The 21,500-nt window shown below is 42.3% G+C and overlaps 1 protein-coding gene across 8 annotated transcripts in view; it reads right to left on the reverse strand.

The window, feature by feature from the left end:
• Extl3 (exostosin like glycosyltransferase 3) overlaps positions 1-21,500 on the reverse strand; it is a 93,138-nt gene that overhangs the window by 16,699 nt on the left and 54,939 nt on the right. For 7 of the 8 annotated variants that reach the window (XM_013143405.3, XM_013143404.3, XM_063234520.1 and 4 more), the window contains 2 exons: positions 10,470-10,559; positions 5,790-8,456 (listed from right to left, as the gene is read on the reverse strand). In XM_013143405.3, coding sequence (XP_012998859.1) covers positions 5,790-7,937 — 2,148 coding nt within the window. In that variant the 5' untranslated portion in view covers positions 7,938-8,456; positions 10,470-10,559. The remainder of the gene's footprint in view (positions 1-5,789; positions 8,457-10,469; positions 10,560-21,500) is intronic. The other variant, XM_063234523.1, reaches the window with a different exon arrangement.

Raw genomic sequence — 21,500 nt, forward strand, 5'->3', positions numbered from 1 at the left:
TTGCAAGTAGGCAGTCGTGAGTTCGGTCCCTGGTACTGATAAAAATGAAAAAGATAAAAAAAACAAGACCGGAGCCCTTCCACTGTTCAGTACTCAGTCATTTTGGACATAAGTCACTGGGGCCAAGTAAGTTCTCCTGAACCTCCTGCTACCTTCCCAGTCTCAAACTCTGCAACAAAACACTTTAAGAATTTAGAGCAGTAGTTCTCAAACTAGAATGATTTTGCTGCCCTCCTGGGGGTGGAGGTGGGGCTTCAGAAGACACATTACCACTGGGGAGAAACAAAGTGAGCTACTTAGACCTAGTAAGTACAGGTCTAAGGGATTCTTAGAGCACACAAGACAAAGAATGATGCAGCCCAAAATGTCACGGGTGCCACTCTGAGATATGTGACTGAGTCAACCCCAAGAGCTAGCAGAACTACAGTACTTCATGAACAACTTACATTTCCTCATCCCAACGCAATCATCTCTTCCCCAGAACACTATTTCTACCCTTATAGACTTTGCAGATACAAACTAAAACTCAGGCTGAAAAGTAAGCAACAGAGAGCATCCACAAGGGACAGAGGAAGGGCAGCAGGGAGCTTTCTTCTAACACTTTGGCTTCAAAGCTATAGTGCTTAATGGCTAGACAAAAGCACAGCAAACTGTTACTGGTTTTGGCATCCAAATTAGACAACCAAAAAACTCAAATATTTCTAAACAAAGACACATAGGTCAGCACCAGCCTCCAGGAGTGTGAGAAAAACAGATATAATACAAAAGAAACAGGTCAACCAGAAGTACTACGTGACATTACAATTTGCATTTTTATTGATGTTGTTTTCAATTAAAACACTCCAATGCTATTTCTTCATGCTTCCACAGTATAATACTATTAGAGACCTTTTGATTCACTTTAGTAACTGGTATATATGATACCTGATTTTCGAATTATTACTTTAATTACTGGTAGGACATTGATCAGAATGAACAGAGTGTTGTGCCTGGCATATAGCAGGCATACAACACATTTTATGAATGGCAGGACATAAGTTAGCTATTCTACTTTCAGAATATGGACTAAAGACCTGAGAAGTTTATAGATCAAAACTAACAAGAAATTTCCAATATATTTAATAATAGTAAGGAATGAAAGAGAGGAATTAGGAAAAGTCTTACTACTTAATCCTTTTTCCTAAAGCAAAACTATTCATCCAGCTCCATCAGTCAAGCTGGAGCTAGGCTCCCCACCATTCACTCCCGCTGCACCCTGATGACGTCTCACTGGTTCATCTATCTCACCACCTTTCTTCTCAACACAATGGAACACAATCATAGACTAGACCACTACTACATTCAAACATTTACAACATACATACCTAAAATAGTATACCTTTTAGATAATACTTGGCCTGGTCAGGCCCAACAGCTCCAACCTCCAATACCATACTTCTCTTCTGAATCCACTAAGAATGAACCTTATTTCAGGGCACTATGCAGGCAAGAAAGAGTATCAGCAGCTGATGTTAGCCCTTGGCCACCCTCTCCTTTAATTCAAAAAGCAGCCCACTGTAGAGCTGGAGAATCAAGAAAATGAGAGCCAAGAGGAGGCCTTGTGGTGCACTCCCACAGCCTCAGTTCTCAGGCAGCAGAGGTGGTCGGTAAGTCCACGAATCTGAGAGTCGCCTGGGCAACAGGAGGAGATCCCATCTCAAAACAAACATGCCTCAGCCTCCCCTCCCCTCCTTTCCTGTCCAGCTCAGCCCAGAGGCCCCAGGGCTGCATCCTTCCTGCCTCTCCACTGCCATCCTCTCTAGATTCACACAACCCACACACTCAAGTTTCCCTCAGAGATCACTGTCACCTCTTCAAAGAGCCCATGCCAGGCACTCTGTGTAAATGAGCTATGTGTGCCCTGTATGGAGAAGAGAATGACAAAAATCAGATTTTTGGATTGGTTATCAAAAAGACTGTTCTAGAAATGATTGACTCTGCAGTGCAGAGGGAAGCAATGTTTTTAGTGAGCTTGACCAGCTGTAAATAACTGAAAGATGTCACTTTCATAACAGACTAAGTTTTAAACATCTAAAGGTCAGCTCTTGAGAGATTCATTGACACAGAATACTCTAAAAAACTACCCATGCTGGGGATTTAGCTTAGCAGCACAAGCGTCTGCCTGCCAAGCGCAAGGTCATGAGTTTGGTCCCTGGCACCCACTCTCCACAAAAAAACCTACCCTATATACTACTACATTCCAGAATATAAAGAGTAACTCACACCAAAATCTTCCGTGGGACAATATCAAAAGGGGATTATCTGGAGTTTGCACTTCTAGGAGCCTAGGACTGGATCCACTTACCAATGACACCATAATGCTGGACAAAACACAACTTCCTAGAGAACACAATGAGGAGAAAGCACTCTGCAGCACTGCAGCCCCAGGGAGTCACTGTCACTGTGACCCTGAGAGCAAGCCAGAGTTAGCATCCCAATCCCAAAAGACAGCTGGGAGGGACTCTCAGACAAACCCACAGCTGTCTGGCCTGAAGACCAAATAGGCAGACACTGCCCACGGAAACAGGAGGAAACTAGGACACAGGACACAGGATAGAGGCAGAGACAGAAGCTCCACACACTGTGTAAGCTGGCAGGTCTGTGGCTCCTCCCACATCATGTATGCCCGGCACATACTGCAGGCTGACCAGCTAAATATAAAAGTAAGCAGCACCAAATTAACCGCCTGCTGAAACACTTTTCAGAATAAAAATCAAAGAAAACCATGCCAAGGTACATCCTAGTCACAGTGCTGAAATCCAAACAAAGAAAAAATGTTAAAAGCAGCCAGAGAAAATCCACTCATTACAAACAGGAAAAGAAAAATCCGAAAAGCCTCTGACCTAACACCAGACACAGTGAAACAGATTTAAGGTGCCGTGAAAGTGGTAGTTCCCAGTCTGGTGGGGAACTGTTCCAAAGACAGGACAGCACAGCCCTTGGCACAGAACTGCTCTCTCCATCTGACTTCCATTAGGCATCTGCAGCTATATGGCTACACTTGAGGCACTAAGGTACCTGACTCAACAGCTGACAGGGTACACAGGGGACAAGGAGAGAGAAGCCAGCCGCTAACATACCTCTCCAGCAGTCCTGCACCATTCAGATAAGAGCCACCCCCCTTCCATCGCTCTGCAGGTCCTGTCTCCATGCCCAGCCACTACTCCATCTGAGCTGAGAATGTCTTTACTTCAAGTATGTGGAACCAGAGTATCCAAGGGTGGTGGCATAAAGATCACACTTGTTCTAAGCCAGGTCTCTGTGTTATGTAAGTAATTATTAGAAAAGAATGAGGACCTTTAATACCTACACCCAATCAGGTACCCCTAAGAAAATTCTTCTCCACTTAAATAGCTAGGGCTCAACAGATTTCACAGCCCACAAACACCTAGCATTTATGACTATTTTACTTAGTCTGGAAACAAAGTATAAAAGAGGCACAAACTGCCAGTGCATTTTCTGAAATAACACAGAGGTCCTCGGGTTGGCTCAATTAACCAATATGCTGACTTCAAATCATTTTCGCTGAAGGACTGGAATCCGCCAGACTGCCTGAGAACCAACTATTGCTAATTTTATAAAGACCTGTCCACATGCAGATGGAAAAGGTACCTTGAGAAGCATCATAATGCTGTCTTCCTAAAGACAAGAGAGCTACCAGTCTCGCTATCCCTGGTAACCAGCTATATCCAAAAGGTCAGCAATTCCAAGTACTGCCCAAAACACCTGCCTCTCTTAAATCAAAAGCACAGTAAAATATTTACAGAATGGAGTGTGATTCTCCAGTTTGAAACTGTTTCCAGGAAAAAAAAGAAAGAAAGAATATATTCCTAATGTGAAACATTTTTAGAATAGCCAGTTCATTTGGAACCTTTCTGGCATTTCCAACTAGGTACTGCACTGTTTCAAGGGTTGTCATGTAATCAAAGAGGACTACTTACCACTGGAGTTCAAGGATGGATTTGTTTTAGCAAGTCCTCTAACGGATTTTAGTCACTGTTCACAAGGTGGCATCAGCTTTTCCATATTCCTACCAATCTCAAAGAAAATACAGGAAAAACACAAACCAAAGGCTGCTCGCTCACGCAGCATCTGCCTGCCATGGACCCTGCACTTTCCTCAGTGGCATTTCCGAAGCTCTAACTGAGAAAGGAAATAAACAAAATTTTGGGGGAAAAGAAATTTGAAGAACTGTATCTACAGAATTTTTAGTAATACAAAAAATAAACTCAAATCAAAAGTTTTTATAATAGTCTTTGAACTGCCTCAGATTATTAATTCAACTAAATAATTAAAAAGGTTGACAGTAGTTAAAAAAAAAAGTTTGGAAAAGACTGCTAGGTACTCTGGGCAAGAGGAAATAAGTAGTTATACGTATGGAGCAAAGGGAAATTATGTAGAGGATTAGTGAGTCAGTTAAAGTTACCTATAACATAGCGGGATGTACACCAGCTTTCCATCTTCTTTGATTTTAAGGGGTAGGTAGGAAACAAATAATCACTGATTAACCTGTTAGTAGTTTTTTGTACTACATAGATTTCTCTTTAGCCCTGAGCTCAGAGAAGCCAATCAACTTATTAAAGCTCTCAAAATGATTATTCATCCCCAGGTCTGCATCACCTTGGAACTCAGACTTTGTCCATTACTACATGCTATTATACAAAAAGTATTTCACATGAATCAGTTCTCCAATGAAGTATTAAAAAAAAAAAAAAAAACTCGACCAGTTCAAACATCCTTTTCAGACTGTCCCTAAAAAATACTAATCTTCTTAAAATTCTAGTAACATATAGCCCATCAGATCTGCCGTTCTTTACTACCTTTTCCTGGAAAGTATCTTTCAGAGTAAGTAGGTAACAGTCTGCTTAAGATCAACTCTAAGGCCTGTAAGAAAAAGTTGGGCTGTACTTCTAGATTGCCAAGTTTAACTTACAGCCCTCAGAAAGAGTGCTCTATCCTGTATTCTTAGCTGTTGTTTTTCCTATAAACTACATCATCTAATCCTAAGAGATGGAGAAAGAAATCAGAAAGAACCTTCAGGACACTGTAAAAAAGAAGGTCCAGGATCTTCAATTTCAAGCATCAAACTCCAGATTTCCAGCAGACTTCCACAGGACCCTGGAAAGCAACAGGGTCTCCTGGTTAAAACTGCAATTTCTGGAATTAGACGCAATAAAATAAATAAGTGCTCAGAGTTCATGAGCACTTCCTCCCTCTTGTAAGCCAGCATCATCACCATGAAATGCTCTCTGGGCACGTTGCCTCCAAGCACTGCCTGAAACTCCTTGCCACTCCTCCGTGACTCATGATGGCCTTGAGGAAATTAATTAACCTCTCTAAGCCTCAGTTCCCACAGATATAAAATGAAGACATGGTGATAACGACACACATCACAATTACTAATTATTATGCCCAGGTCTTACACTCTTCCTAAATGTGAGTTTCCCCATCACTGTTAAACTCATCAGTTTGAAAGAAGTCTATGGGACAACTGGCAGGGTTTATAAACCTTCCTGGGGCCAGCACCAATTTCTGCTGTCAAGGCCTTGGATGTGGGAAGTGAGAAGCAGCAATGGATATGGCAAGCAGAAACTTCACAGGGAAAGAAATGCACACCAGTTTAAAAACAAAGGTGTATGCATATCCTTCTCTACTAAAATGAGAACACGTCAAGTAAAGAGAGCTGGAAAAGGCATCAGAAGTGAAATACCATTTCACGCAGTAAAACAAACTGCCCATTCTTCCATTACCATGATGGGAACTCCAATGTCGGGCCACAGAAGGTCCTCGGAGGGTAGCTTGGGGGAATTCCATACCACCACCACCTTGTTCAGGTAGGGGAGACCATTCAGTCTCTCCAGAGAGTTCATGAGCACTTCCTCCCTCTCATAAGTCAACATCACCACTGTGAACTGCTCTCTGGGAACGTTGCCTCCAAGTGCTGCCTGAAACTCCTTGCCAGACCCCCCAGCTCCGCCACCAATAGGCCGAAATCCAGTTCCTGAGCCCAAGAACTTGGCCTCTGAGGGCAACACAGGGTCAAACGGTGTGTGGGGGAAAAGATGGAAAGGCCCTGGCGCTGAGTTCCAGCTGCGGTAGAAGTCGGTGACGGTGAGAGTGAAGTTGCGGAGGTATTTGGGGGAGGCGTAGGGTGGCTCGGTCTCTACTGGGCCCAGGTCCAGGTCCCCATTGTCTGCCATGTTGGGGTCCGTTCCAGCAGCCTTGCCTGAACGATGAGGGATCTCAGCTGCTACCTCTTCCCGTATGGGAGCAGCTGGGATCTGTATGCGAGTCCTAATCATAGCCAGCACAGTATTAAAAATACTGTCAGTGGTAGAAAAGTACGTCTCCCAGAGAAAGCGGCCTTGGCGCCTCATGGCCAGGAGATCACTGTCAGAGAGACTTCGTAACAAGAAGTGAACCTCCGTAACACGTGGCTTGGGCACCACCAGGGCCGCCTCGTTCCACTGCAGCATGTCTTGGTACGGAAGTTGCACTTGCTCCCCCAGCACGACCGGGACAGCACCAACCTCCAGGGCTTCAAAGAGCCGTGTGGCACACCCAGAGGAAATCACCAGGCGAGGGTCCCCAGGAGTGATGATGAGGGCGAAGGTGGAGAGCTTCAGCAGCTCTAGGCGGTCCTCCCGTTCCCCGCACAGTGCCCACTCAGTAGGCAGACTTGGCTTTGGCTGGTTTTTGCAGGTAAATTCTACCAGGACCTGATCCAGCTTGCTGTCCTGAACTGCCTTAAGGGTGGCAATGATCCGATCGTCATAGTCCGCAGGGGGGTCCCCCTCCATTTCTTCTTCAAAGGAGCGGGCCTCCTGAAGGCTGGACCGCAGGGATTCAATCTTCTCACCCTGGAAGGTAAAGAGATACTTCCGCTTCACTGGCACCTGTGGCGGGATTTCCATGAAGTTAGGTTCTGACATGGCATGAACTAGAGGAGAGACTACCAAGTCAAAGCCAGCCCTGTACTGGGCAGCATAGAAAGTGGACTGGGCCACCATGGCACGGCCTGTACTCACGTTGTACAGTAAATTCTGGGTGTCTGACTTTCGGGATAGATTGATGATGACATGGTTGTGTCCATCTGTCCGCCAATGTGGAAGAGAATGCAACTGCTTCTCAAGGTCAGCAGGCCGCAGCACTACTGGCTCCTGCATCTCTCCCACTAAAATCACATAAAGACAGGCAACATCTGCATTCTCTGTAACATAGATGTTAGTGCGTGTGGTTGCCTGAAAAGCCTGCTTAACCAAAGGGTCTAAGTAGTTGCCAAAAGCAAACTGGTCACTATCATAAACATACACTGGAAAACCAGAAGTAAGAGGACAGCGAGAATAATCAAAACAGTTATGCAGCCGGCAACCCGACATGGCCTTTGGAGGAGGAAGACCAGCATCGTCCTTTTCGGGGAGCAATCGGATGGGCAGAGAGAGTTTGGGCTGATTCTGGGCCATCAGCTCTTTGTAAGAATGCTCCGTCTGGCTGATGACATTCTTGAGCTGCAGCAAGTCCTGCTTGGCATTCTCAATGCTTTTCTTACAGGCTTCGATCTTCAGGTTCAGCCTGGCGATCTCACTGTTCAGCTCCTGCCTCTTGGCTTCCAGCTGCAAGAGCTCCTCGCTCACAGACTCACGGATGCGGCAGAGATCCAGCACGTGCTTCACCTCACAGAGCTCACTGCCGGCCCGGGGGCCAAAAATCCGCTTGCCTGCCTCGTCTGCCTCATCCAGAGTGGTAAGATAATAGTGAGCAATGAGGGGGAAGAAAACCAGGATGATGAAGAGCGTGAAACTGAGCCACGTGAGCCGGATGCGGTTGGACCAGCGTAACATACAGGTCTGACCTCCATTCCCCGCACCCCCACTCCGCAACATGGCATAACCCGTCATGAGTTCTTTGAGGCACTTGCCCTCTCCAATCACGGTGGGTCACTCGCCATCACCATGAGTTTTGATTCGGCAAAATTCAACCTCTTCTCACTCAGATGTTTCCAGAAGAGTTAGTGCACTCCCCGTACAAGGCACCAAGTAAAACTGAAATTCCATTTTCCTCAGCTGTGACTGAAACAGTCTCTGACCCTGTTCTGGTTGCTTTTAAATTCCACTTGTTGACTAAAGAGCATGCTTTTAATCTTCCTCAAATGAAAAGTGCCGCAATGTTGCCAAGGTGAAAGGGAGGAGGTTCCTGATGATGAAACCCAGGAAAAATACCTTGGAATCAGACAGATCTTTTCAACTGCCATAGCTCTTATTCTTTGGTTTTGCTGACCCACACAAACGCATAGTTTCTCTTCACAGTACAGTAAATTCTGAGTGTCCAACTTCCAGGACAGATTATACAGTAGCTGGTTAGAACAGCTGCGGTTAAACACGTCAGCCTCTTATCAATGTCACTGCCAACAATCAGGCCTGCAAAAGAAAGAAAAGCATGTCAGTTTTGAAGAGATTATGTTCAATAACAACTACCCCAGTACATTTAGAGAAAATGCTTAAATCTGCTATGGTGAAAGTGACTGGAACTGGTGTGTCTCGAAGAACCCTCTTAAATCCAAAGCAGAGCTTCTCTCTGGTGTGGGCATATTACTTGTGGTTGGCAAGAAAGGGACACAAGCCCCTAAAGAGCTGCAGGCTGTATGCCTCTACCCAGCCTCTTCTTGTATCATTCAATCAAGAATGGTATGAGAACTCTGCACAATGATGATGTCTACTAAAATCAACAGTGGATGAAGATGTCTACAAGACCAATTTGTTATCTGAGGCCTGGGCATCATCCTCAGATGGAGAGAAACACTCTCCTATCCAACCCTGGTGCTACATTCACTCTGAATATGAAAGTTTCCTTTTCATCTACTTAGCAAAAGAAAAAGACTTTGAGAAGCTCACTTTAGACTGGAAAAGAGTTAAACAGAATGCTTTTGTTCTTCATCCAGTAGCAGGGACAGGAATCCAGAGTGAAAGGTATTTCCCAGTTTGCTTCTATTTATCTTTCATTAGCAGACATCAAGTCCTCCTCCTTAAAACAGAAATAGTAACGTAGTCTTTCAGAAGAGCACTATATTTAGGAATGAGAGGCATGACTTCATACCCTTGAGGGTCAGATTGTCATCAGCCCTCATTCCCTAGTGTCCCAAGCCTCCGAAATGGAGACAAGTGCATGGGGATAAGACAGTGCGCTGCAATGAAAATGGACTGAGAAGATGGGCAAGCACTTTAGGCCAGTTGATCATGAAACAACACTGCCAGCCTTGTGCTCTCACCAAGCATTGTGATCACAGCTTTAAAAAGGTTTTTATCTGCTTTCCTCTGGAACCTAATATATACAGAAATCAATCACAATATGCCATGCAAAGAATATTCTCTATGTTCATTTCTTACACACACACAAAAAAAATTCACCACACCCTTAACATATCTGAGACAGCTCTTCGTCTCGGCCACCGACATGTGATCCAGACTAAGAAAGACCTAGAAGCTTCACGGCCATGTAAGCCAAGGCCCTGGCCATATGGGCAAGCACCAGAAGTGCTCGGAGGCCAGTGTAATGCTATAGGCTGACAACACCACAGGATCAACTTCAACAAATACCACCCGCTTACTCTCAGAAGGCTGGTATGAGGCATTACCACTTAGAGAGAAACCAGCTTCTGCCCAGCTGTCAGCCTTGATAAACTGTGGATGTTGGTCGGTGAGCAAACACAAGTAAATGCTGCCAAAAATAAGACTGGAGTAGCTCCCATCACTGATGTTGTACGACTGGCCTACTACAGAGTTCTTGAGAAGGGAAAGCTCCCAAAGCAGCCTCTAGCTATGAAGGTCAAATTCTTCAGCAGAAGAGCTAAAGAGAAGATTCAGGGTGCTGGGGGCAGGAGAGGGGCTGCTGTGTCCTGGTGACTTTAAGTCACAGGATGGGGGACTCACTGAAATGCTAACAGATAGCTTTAAAAAAAAAAAAATCCCACTATCCTTTTGATTCAAGAAATCTCTCTTTTAAGGAAGGGAAAGTTTTTTAAAGAAGAGAGAAAGGAAAACACAGAAACAAAGCTTTGTAAATGGAGAGAGGAAGAAGGGATTGCAAGAAGAGCTGGGGAGGGGCTGGAGGTTTAGCTCAGCGGCATAAGCACCTGCCTTGCAAGCAGGCAGTTGTGAGTTCGATCCCCGGTACCGATAAAAAGGAAAAAGACAAAAAAAAAAAAAAAAGAAGAAGAAGAGCTGGGGAATAGGGAGAAACATTATATCAAGTACAGATACAAATACAAGGAATGTGATCGCTATGTATATCGAAAACATACCAATAAAAAATCTAATTTAAATAATAATCTCTCACAGCTGCATTGATGGTCAAATCATAACAAGTAAGACTGGAAAGGAAAAAAACAAGGAAGATAAAAATCAAGACAGTACAGAGAGCCCTCCCTTTCTTACCCTATGTGCCAGGATCCTTCCTTCCTCTGGCTTATGCAGCATACTTCCATGTAAGACTTCCTGAAAGAGTGAACACCAGGACCTGCTCTCCTGATTTAAAAAGAAAACAGAAAAGTGTCATACCATTAGAAAAATAATACTAAAGATACTGTCACAGAATTCCCTTACTATCCTTCTGAAAAGGCTTTCCTTACGTATACATATGGCAACGTTCCAGTTTACTCCAGAGATGCCAATAAAACACAGCAGCACAGCAGGTGGAAAGTGGGACCTTCACAGGCAAACTAAGCATACAACACCTACCATGTGCTCAAGAAGGGAACGAGGCAAAATACTAAAATGCCTTGGGGCTCTGAGGAGTGAGACTAGAACCTAGATGGAGGTGGTGAGGAGTACCTAGAGTAACAGATGGCCCAACTCCAGCCACGAACTGACTGCCATTCATGTAAAATGACAGGTAAACGTGGAGGTTTACAACAGTATGTGCTCTGCTTCTGGTTGTTTGAAATTTTTCAAAAATTACAGAATCTAAACAAATATTTTTCAAAAGTCATTTGGAGACTATTCAGTCTAAAATTTCTGGTGCAACCAATTTATATGCAGAGCAGAGTGTGAACAAATGCTCTAATGGAAACCAATAATTCAACAATGACTCAAAAGAAATGTATCCCTATTAAGTTTTATCTTTTACTGGAATAAGGCAAAAGTGTCATCAGTGTCCAATGGCATTAACTTACCATCCTATACAGCTAATTAAATTATTTCAAGTACAAAAGAAAAACAGCCCGGAGAGTCTCCCCTGTCATTCTTCGGGAACTTACAATGAGCTACTAGGATGGAGGAATACATGCAGCACTGCAGCACTGATAAAGAGCACTCTCTGGAGATGCTTGTCTTTTAGAGACAGGATCTCACTATGTAGCCCAGGCTGGCCTTGACCTCACAGCACTCCTCCTGCCTCAGCCTCCTGAGTGCTGGGATTACACCAGGCCCAGCTTCTAGAGACATCTGATCCAACACAGTATACGTCTTTCTAATTCTCAGGCACCACGGCACCTTAGCAGCTGACCTCCATCCTTGTTCCTGCAACGCATCCCACACACAGCAACTCGAACCCTCTCCAAACACAACTAGACTGCCTCACCCTTCCCCACACATCTTCAGCGGCTTCCTGCTGCACCGCCAGGCCCTTCCTGAGCATCCTCCGATGTCCAGTCTCACCCACATCATGGCCTGCCTCGCTCACTCAGCTGCAGCTACACTGGCCACCAACTAACTTCTCAGCAGCACCAGAGTTCTGAACCGCCCCAGAATCTTTGCCCTTGCTGTTCTTCTTTGTGCATAATACCCACTCACTCCCAGTCCTGCTTTGTCCTGGTGACTCCTACCTTTCAGGTCAGTTTTCTTGATGTTTTCATGTCTGATGCTTTCTGGCACTAGCTTACTGATTTGATGCTTTCTGGCACTAGCTTACTGATTTCCTTCATAGTTTCTTTCCTTGCACTCATCCATTATCACCTTCCTCACCAAACCTACTTCTTGAGGGCAGCAACTCTGTAGTTCCAACCCTGCTGCATCACCAGCACCCAGCATTGAGTCAGGCCGTTCTAAGCAGCGAAGTGAATGATCACTTCCGCATTCGTGTTTTGGTGTTCCAGCCACACTCTCTAACTCGTGTTCCCTATCTGCTGGGGTCACTTCCTTCCTGAAGGATCTCACACCATCTGTTTCCCAGTGCATCTGCTTTAGAGGCTTCCCCCATCACCATCATCCCCTCCCCAACTCCAAGCCTCGCCTGTCCACCGTCTGTCGGCTGTCTAGCGCCTGTCAGCCACCTGCCCCCTTTGACCCTTTTTATTTGACAGTGGTGCTGGAGACTGCGCGGCAGGGAAGCGCTCTACCCAGCTATTCCCCCAGCACATTTGTTTGTTTGTTACATCAGTAGAAAGGTAACACCTATGTTCAGGACTGCTATAAAAATCAGAGATAGTAACACTGCACAGTATCCAGCACAAAGGAGGTTACCCACGGGCAACAAGCCTCGGAGTTATTTTTAATTCCTTCAATTCCTTGCATTCACATCTAATCTCCTGCTAAATCCTGCCAATTCATGCTTGAAACAACTATGTTTGTAATAATAATTATGATTTATTATTTATGCCTTTCTTTTGACTACCTTCACCATAAGTCCTGACCCCCAAGTCACAATGCCAAATCTTATACTCCCCATTAATTTGTCCTTTGTATTATTACTCTAAATCAGTTATTTTATATCACCTAATAGTGCTTCAGAATGAATAATTTTAGTTCATCTATCTTCCAGCTCTCTAATCTACTCTTCAGTCTATTAATTCCACCAAATAAATCCTCAATTCCGGGCATGATTTTTTTTTTTAGGTTTACAATGTACATTGGACTCTTTTTGAGACACTCCGTTTTACACCAGAAATTCTCATCTATTTTTTCTCCTATCTTTCCTTTATATATATATATATTGGGGGCGGGGGAGATACAAGGTCTCACCATGTCACTAAAAGCTGCCCAAGTTGGGCTCTAACTTGATAGACTCCTGCATCAGTTTCTCAGAATACTGGCTAACAAGCCTATGCCACCATGGCCCAGCTTTCTTCTATTTTCTTTTGCATATTTATATGAATTAAATTTTTTATCTAATTTCAATAACTGGGCCACCTGTGACACAGTGAAAGGAACCTTAGCCAGAGCCAGCACTATAGTGTTTGGACTTTCAAACTCCAAAAATATGAGCTAAATTGTTGGGGTTCTACAAGCAAAGGAAAAATAAAGGGTCACACACACTAAGGGTCAGCAAAATGGCTTCCACCCGGCCAGCCTAAGCAAGTAGCTTTTATTGAGATAAAGAACAGAGAATCTCAAATTGTGCATGCTTAGGTTACATAACTTGTTTGCTTCTTGCCACTCCAGGACCTCATGTTTTTACCTTGGGGTGGGGGCAATGTTTCAAGGCCTGCACTTTTTCCCATGACACTGTCGACCAGATGTGTCCAAGGCAAAATGGAGTCAGTATGTCTCTACACTAAATAAATTCCTTCAAACATTTCTCAGCTGCAAGTATTTCATTACAGTAAACAAGCAGACTAATACAGTGGTGTAGGTAATCTACAGAAGGCTGAATGTACACAGGAGGATGTGTGTAAACAAATGCAAACACTGTGCCATTTTAACACAAACAATCTACATTGCTGCACATGTTGATATCCACAGGAGATCCTGGAACCAATTCCTTCCCAGGGACTGTATTCAATTTCTTTTAGTGCTTAACCTTAAAGTGTATCATGTATTCATCCATCATTAACCAGGTAGAAAGCTTAATAATATTTCTAGTATTTTCTCTCTCTGCTCAATTAATAAAAGACTCTTAGAACACTACCTACAATCACCTGGACCATGTTATATGGCATTATTAACTAACACCGTAGCCCTACTTCATTTCTGTCACTCTATGTTTCAGCAGCACAGTCCACGTCTGCTTAGATTTTACCCACACACTGACCAACTTCCTTGCTTGCTAGTAGAGACCTTTTTGTATTTCATGCCTTCCTTCTGGTTGTTTCCTTTTCCCAGCAGTAGTTCTTCAGTGAGGAATGGTTTCACCCTAAATCTCGAATGAAGTCTTAGCTAAATATATAAGGCTAGCTTTTACTTCTCCACTGACACTTTGGAAATCCTCTGGATTTCTTTACTGCCATGGAAAAGTGAGACAGCAGTCCAACTGTATCTTGGGGGCAATCTGACTTCTCATTCTTTTAAGCATCTTTTTGTCTTGGGGGGTCTTGCAAAGCATTAACTTACAAAATTTTGTGGGTTTTTTCATTTTGGCTTTGGCTCCAGATTCTTTAACTTTTTCAGTCTTAGTATAATTCCAGCACTCTGAAAGGCTGAAGTAAGTTAGATCATAAGTTTGCACCCAGCCTGCATAACTGAGTGAGACTTTGTCTGAAAATTTCAAAATGGGTTGGGGTGGTAGCTCAGTGCAAAAGCCCTGGGTTCGGTGTGCAGTAAAACAAAATTTCCATGCCCTTTGCACTATCTTCCAGAAATTTTCTCACATCTAATTTAGGGTTGGGATGCCTTTTCGTTAAAGAGATACACAGTTAATATTTTAGGCTTTTCAGGCTACACACAATTTCTATAGCATATTTTGTCTTTTCTTTCAAAACAACCCTTTAAAATGTAAATGTAAAGAACATTCTTACCTTGTAAGCTACTAAAAAAACATGCCACTACCCAGATTAGGCCCACTGGCCAAACTTCTCATCTAGTTCATTAATTCTTCTATGTGGAAACTATTTATCCTACCTGCTGGGTTTTAATTTTAGTAACTATTTTACACTTCCAGAAGTTCTGCTGACTTTTAAAAACACGACCTTTTTTTTTTTTTTCATAACAACGCCTTGTTCTTTCTCATGTTTTCCATTCCTTCTCTTTATGGATTTACTTTGCTCTGTCTGCTGATGCCTGATTACAGTCAGAAGGTAGACTGTTTTCTCTCAACTTTGTAATTTTTTTACAGAGTTCCTCTTTGGGTGATTTCTGAAAAATACTTTTGCCCTAGATTCAGAATGTATCACTGTGGCAGAGTTTTTGTTTGACAGATACTTCTATCATAGCATCAGCTATAGACTACTTTTATGTCTATTTCTCCATGTGGAGGCTCCCTGCATAAGTGTAACTGTGAATCCATGGCAGAAACCCGTGGTCCTGAGTTCTCCATGGGTATCTCCTTCCCACCAATCCAGGGTCCAGAATAAGACAGCCTTCTTTATAGGTGAGCATAGTGTTTTACAGTCCATCTGTGTGCTAAACATTCAGCCTTTTAAAGATCCAAATCTTGCCTAGGATCTCAATTCTGATGCTCACAGAACCCAAGTCTTTACCACTTGGTTCTGAAAAAATTAAAGCACAAGTTACTAAAATTAAAGAAAAGCATAATTTACCAAAGCATGCAGCATCAAACTGCTCACCAGATACTTTGCTTTTCAACCCCAACTTTCCCCTACTCTCTGCTTCTTTACTTTAATGAGGATTTACCTTTCTTTCAGGAAAGCACAATATGCACTGGGAAGTAGGGGGGCTATAGTTATCTACTGTGCCAAAAGCAGAGGTTTCCTCTCTTTTATTCTACTTATAGACTTACAAAAATGGGACACCATATGCTGTTTTTTATAAGCTGCTTTTTTTCTTTTCTATCACAGTCTACTGCCCCACATCATTAGCAGCTGAATATCCTCTCATAATACAGAAAGACCTATTTAACCTGTCCTCTTTCATTCAATATTCAACTTGTTTCCAATTTTTCATTATTATAATCAGTGCTTATAAGCAATAGTCCTATAACTATCTTTACATATTCATGGAATTTTTTAATGTGAAACTGCTGGGTCAGATGAAGATCCCTGTTATGGTTGTGTCTGGATGCTCCCCCCAAAGCCTCACGCAGTCATGGAGGTGACCAAATCTAGCGTTTGTGATTGGCTTGTTGACTAGCACTGGGATTGGTGGTGTCAGTGCTGCACTTGCCCAGAGGTGGGGAGTCAGCATACAATATAAGGGAGGAGAGGAGGAGTGCTTTTCTCCTTTTTTACTCTCAGCCACGCCACCTTGCCTTGGAGCCAGCTGAGTACGGACTGAAACCTCCAAAAACTGTAAGCTAAATAAACTTTTCTTTTCCTAATTTTGGGCATCAGATATTTTGTTTCAGCAACAAGAGAAAAGTAACCAAGATGATCACTAAAATTTCTTAGGTTACTGTTTCCTAGGAAGATGACAATCTACCTTCCTAGCAGCAGTATAGATCACATTACCAACAGCATGCCAATACTGACATCACAGCAATAATCGTCACTCACTAAGTATCTTCTTGCTCATTATATTTCCTATTCTGTCTTACAGTTTGGCTGCACCAGTTCTTGCCTGTGGGAAGTGACTAGAGCAATGTGTCACTCACAGTACCAGGCAGTTACCAACAAGTATGGACTCACTCTCTCTGCTCCCACCTGAGAAACTGAAAGCACCAACTCCAAAAACATGAAGGGGCAAGTTAGAAGCTACCCAGACCCTCTACTCTTAAATCCCTGTGTAAGACTGTTTTCTCAGCTGGGCATGGTGGCCAGAGCCTATAATCCCAGTACTCTCAGTACTCCCAAGACTGGGCAAGCAGCACTGCTGAGAGTTTGGGACCAGCCTGGGCTTCATAGCAAGTTCAATGCTAGTCTGAACTCCATGAGACCCTGTTTCAAAAAAGAATGCTTTCTCTTTTTCCCCCATCTGGCATTACAATCCAGATACCAGGTCTGCTGAAAGTTGCACACATTGTTCTGTCATCAGCACAACCCTTCCAATTAGGTAAAAAGGCTGCTGCAAGCAGTACTTTTAAGGCTTTTGTTTTGTTTGAGACAGCAGCTCAGACTGACTTCAAACTCACAGTGGTGCGCCATCATGCCCTACTTTTTTTTTTCTGTAAATACTAACAATCCAAAAATAAATCATTTCCTGACTTCATAAGCACTGAAATGATAAATAGTCTGTCATATCAAGGTAATACCTATTTCAGGAAATCAGGAAGTAGGCTAATAAGGACTAGAGGAATTCCCTAAAACTATCATTGTTAAGATTCTGACCTTTTTCTCATTGTTTAAACAAACAAAAGGCACTTTCCTAGGAAGCTAATTATAGGTAAACAACGCTTGTAAAAATTGAATTAATGCCATTCACAAGTTAGGGAAGATCAAGACCATGTCTTTTTCACAGTACAACCAGGTTTATTATACATAAACTTAACCTTGGTGGAAAAAAAAGGGAAACAGAAAATCATCAGCAATTAAAAACCCAAATCAAACATGAAAATTGGTTGTGCCTTGTCATACTGAATCAGAATCAAGACAATATCATCAGATGACCATAGAGTCAAGCTACTCTTATGAGAGGAAAAAAAAATTCTTTTTTTTGGTACCAGGGATTGAATTCACGACCTGACACTTGCCAAGCAGAAACTTGTGCCACTAAGCTAAACCCCTGGCACAAGAGGAAATTTTAGAATGGAAAAAAAAAAAAAAATACAGATATTCCTCATTTAACGACTGGCATGTTAACAACTGTTTGGATTTAAGACCAAGCCTTTGCTAGGTGTAGTGGCACATGCCTGTAATCCCAGCACACAGGACTCTGAGGCAGGAGGATCACCCTGAGTTCAAGACCAGCCTGGGTTACGTAAGCAACTTCAAGACCAGCATGCACTACATTTTGAGATCTTGATTCAAAAGAAAAGAAAAGACAAAACGAAGCCTGTTGTTCAGGCTTACCTTTTTTGTGTGCAGTTTTTCTCATTCATGGAGCCTCAATGTACATCTTGCTTATAGGGCACTGTAATTTTTGCTAATTATACTGTACTGCAGTTTCAGGTTCTGATATACATTACAGTACTACATGTAAAAGGTATGCAAATAAAAGCAAAGCCATCAAATTGGAGCTTCTTATGACCATTTATTTGTTTGAAATATTGTAATACACATTCTACATACCATTTCCCATTTAGGGACCCATTCACTAACAACCTATTCATAGGACCCAAATTCAATAAACAAGGAATGTCTTATTCTTTGGGCTCTAGAGCAAATTTCAAAGATCAGAGGTTTTCCACAAATGTAATTAGCAGACAAATCTCAAAATACACAAAAGGAACCCACTGAAAGGTAGACTTCCTCTGTTGCTCAATTCTGCATAGGTCTCAACAAGTAACCTGAGATTACTGGTACTGTTCAGGTACCAATAAAACTAACCTAACCCTGGAAATCTACTCCCAGGATAAGTCCTCAATTTAAAAACTAGACCATTACTGTTATGTTTCCCTCTCTCCAGTTTCTTAACACCAAACAAACCAAAATCTTATTGTCTGACCAATGAGTTTTTAACTAGTTTCACAAATCATTCAGAACTCACTTAACGGATGTTTTTCAAATTATAAACTCAGCCCCCCTACATTTCCTGAATCAGAATTCTCAAGGGCAGGACCCAGGCTTTGAAAGTTCGGTAAAGTTCCCAGGTGATTTTAATGCAGAGCACACAACTCCAACTCCAAGAACACTGGTCTAATGCAGAACTGCTGGCATCTGAATCAACAGACAGCAAGGACCAGCAGCAGCGTACCGAACTCACGGAGAGGAGAAAGTCTGCAGCTACGGCACGGCCGCGGCTGACTGTGGAAGGCATGACGGTACCTATGCTTCAGGTGCCTTCAGTGCGACAAGCAGGGTGCCTCAGGTAACAGGCTTAAGCATAGCACCCCCTCTTGTCAGCCACATGGGAGTGGGTGTTATTTCTACTTCACACGTGAAGGGCTGGGAAATCACAGAGGTTATTTCTACTTCACACGTGAAGGGCTGGGAAATCACAGAGGTTACCTCTATTAGGTAATTCTTCCAAGACAGCAAGCTGAGCAGCCAAGACGGCAATCAGGTCTCTATGAGGTCTCTATGACGTTGGGCCCAATCCAGCACTAATCACTGTCTACTTGCTTGCTTTATAAACTATATTTTATCTGAATTCTTTTTATGCAATATGTATTATTTTTGAAATTTAAAAAAAAATATCTTGTTCTATATTAAAAGGATACAATGGTAGGCATTTAATCAATAATGTCATTATCATCTATTTAGAAAAAAATCAGGTTTCTTGATAAAAAAAAAAATTTAAAAATAAGTCTCAGCTGGGACTGGTGACATATTACCTATAATCCCAGAAGAGTGAGGCAGGAGGATACTAAATTCAAGACCAGGCTGAGAACTTAGACATAATCTTGATTTTTTTTTTTTTGGGGAGGGGGGGGTCTTTTTGACACAGATGCATGCAGTTCAAGCTGGCCTTGAGCTCACTTTGTAGCCCAGGCTGGTCTCAAACTCAAAAAAATCCTCATGCCTCAGCCTCCCAAGCGCTGAGATTACAGGTGTGAGATACCACACCCAGCTAATATTCTTGAAATTTAAAATAAAGTCTACAAATGTAGCTCAGCACTTCCTGAGCACAGTCTCCAGTACTGGGGTGGAAGTGGGGGAAACAGAAGAATTGTAATAAATGAACTACAAGAAGAAAAGGAAAAAAAAAAAAAAAGAAAACAAAAGAACATGTAATTAATTTCATCTCAAGAGAAGCAGAGCCACTTTCCTAGGAATCCAAGCAAAAGCAGATTCCATAAAAGTTCAGATTTGAGTATCTGAGAATCACAGGATTTTTTGTTATTTATAAAGGAGAAAAAAACCCTGAAATTTATTTAGAAGACTGGGGAAGTATCTGCAACATGACCCAGTAAAAAGAAGCAAAAGCAGTACAACAGTCAAGGGATACAGACAAGTTACACAGGGGTTTGAATGATAAAACATTTAAATGTTTAACCTTCCTAACAATCAAAGAAATGTACATTTCAAACATGATACCGAGTCACTTTCTACCACAAGTCAACAAACAACTGTGAATTATTACATCTGGTGCTACTCAGGTCCAGGGCAAGCGTCCCCACACCCTCGGCAGGGCCTGCAAGCTGGCACACCTTTCTAGGTCATAAAGCCACTGAAACTGAGCCTGCAATTCCACTTCCAGAAATTAGTCTTAAAAACAATCGTGAATGAAAAAAAAAATTTACTTCAAACAGTCCAGTATGTTGGCACACATCTGTAAACCCAGCACGAGAGGCAAAAGCAGAAGAATCACTATGAGTTCAAGGTCAGTCTGAACATGCAGTGAGACTTTCTCAAAAAAGAGCATTCAAGCAAAGGCAGTGAAGCAGAGCACATCCCTAAACTCTGCTAGCAGCTAGTGTGACAGGTCTCTTGCCTGTGTTAATAAGGAGGCAACTGAAAAGTCACTTCCCCTTTGTGACAAGTAAGATTTTTGTATCTTTGACAGCAATTTCACTTTCAAAGAATGTGTTCTAGGTGAACAAAGATTTGCGTATAAAGATGCAAACACTTCAGGCAATCAGCACAAAACGGACAGTATATAAATTAACTGTTCCGAAAAAGAAGAGAAATCAAATATAACGTCAATTAATATGACCATCATGCTGTCAGTAAACTCTTCAATGATTTTAAATAAAATGGAAAAAATGTTCAGAATATAATGTTAAGTGGAAAAATACAGATATAAAAACCATGTAACCATCATCATAAAATATGTTCAAAATGTAAATTTTCTGAGCACAAAAACAAGTAGAAGCAAAAAGATCAAAATGGTACTTCTAGATTATGGAATTATAGGCAATTTTATACTCTTCAAAATTTTCTCTCTCCTTCCTAAAAATGAGAAGGTACTGCTTTCATAAACAGAGGGAAATATATAGAAATAAATTAAGAGAAGAAGGTGGCGTTTGCAAACGTATTTTCCCAGGACTCTAACTTGATGTCAAGTGCCTAGATTATGAACTGACCTCTCCAACATTTCCATTCTCAAGAAAACTTGGGTTTTATGTTATGCTGTAGGGGCAGACAATTGATATTAGTGTTCTTGGCCTCCCTAAAAGGAAGAAACTAAAGCAAAAACTTGCTAAGCCATACATAAATCAGCTTATGACACAGGCAACCTCCTTGAGCTTCCATGCATGAATTCGACTTTCGACTCCAGTTTTGCCCTCCCTGTATCATTCCTGTTTTTCTGATCCACAGAGGCTCCTAACCTCATAATTTCTTGCTCAGAAGCTTCGGGTCCTTTTTTAACTTGTAAATTGAAGGGTTGCACTAGATGACCTCAACAATCCTTTTAGGTTCTAAAGCCTCACCATTTACAACTGCCTTGCACCAGGAAACACAATTTGATGAGGGAAAAAATTCACCATCATATAGACTCAAGTAGCAACGCTATTTCCAACATTTTCTCCTCCTTTCACTTCCACGATCTCAAACAATGCTTCTCTTTAAAGGCCTCCCCTTAATTTTCCACTGAATCCATTAAGAATGGCTTGGGACCTTGTCAACTATTTTTTCCATTCAAAACCACAGTACATTT

This window comes from Cavia porcellus, unplaced genomic scaffold (assembly GCF_034190915.1).
Source record: "Cavia porcellus strain 051 isolate PalLab524CR breed Dunkin Hartley unplaced genomic scaffold, mCavPor4.1 scaffold_24, whole genome shotgun sequence".
Classification (NCBI taxonomy): domain Eukaryota; kingdom Metazoa; phylum Chordata; class Mammalia; order Rodentia; family Caviidae; genus Cavia; species Cavia porcellus.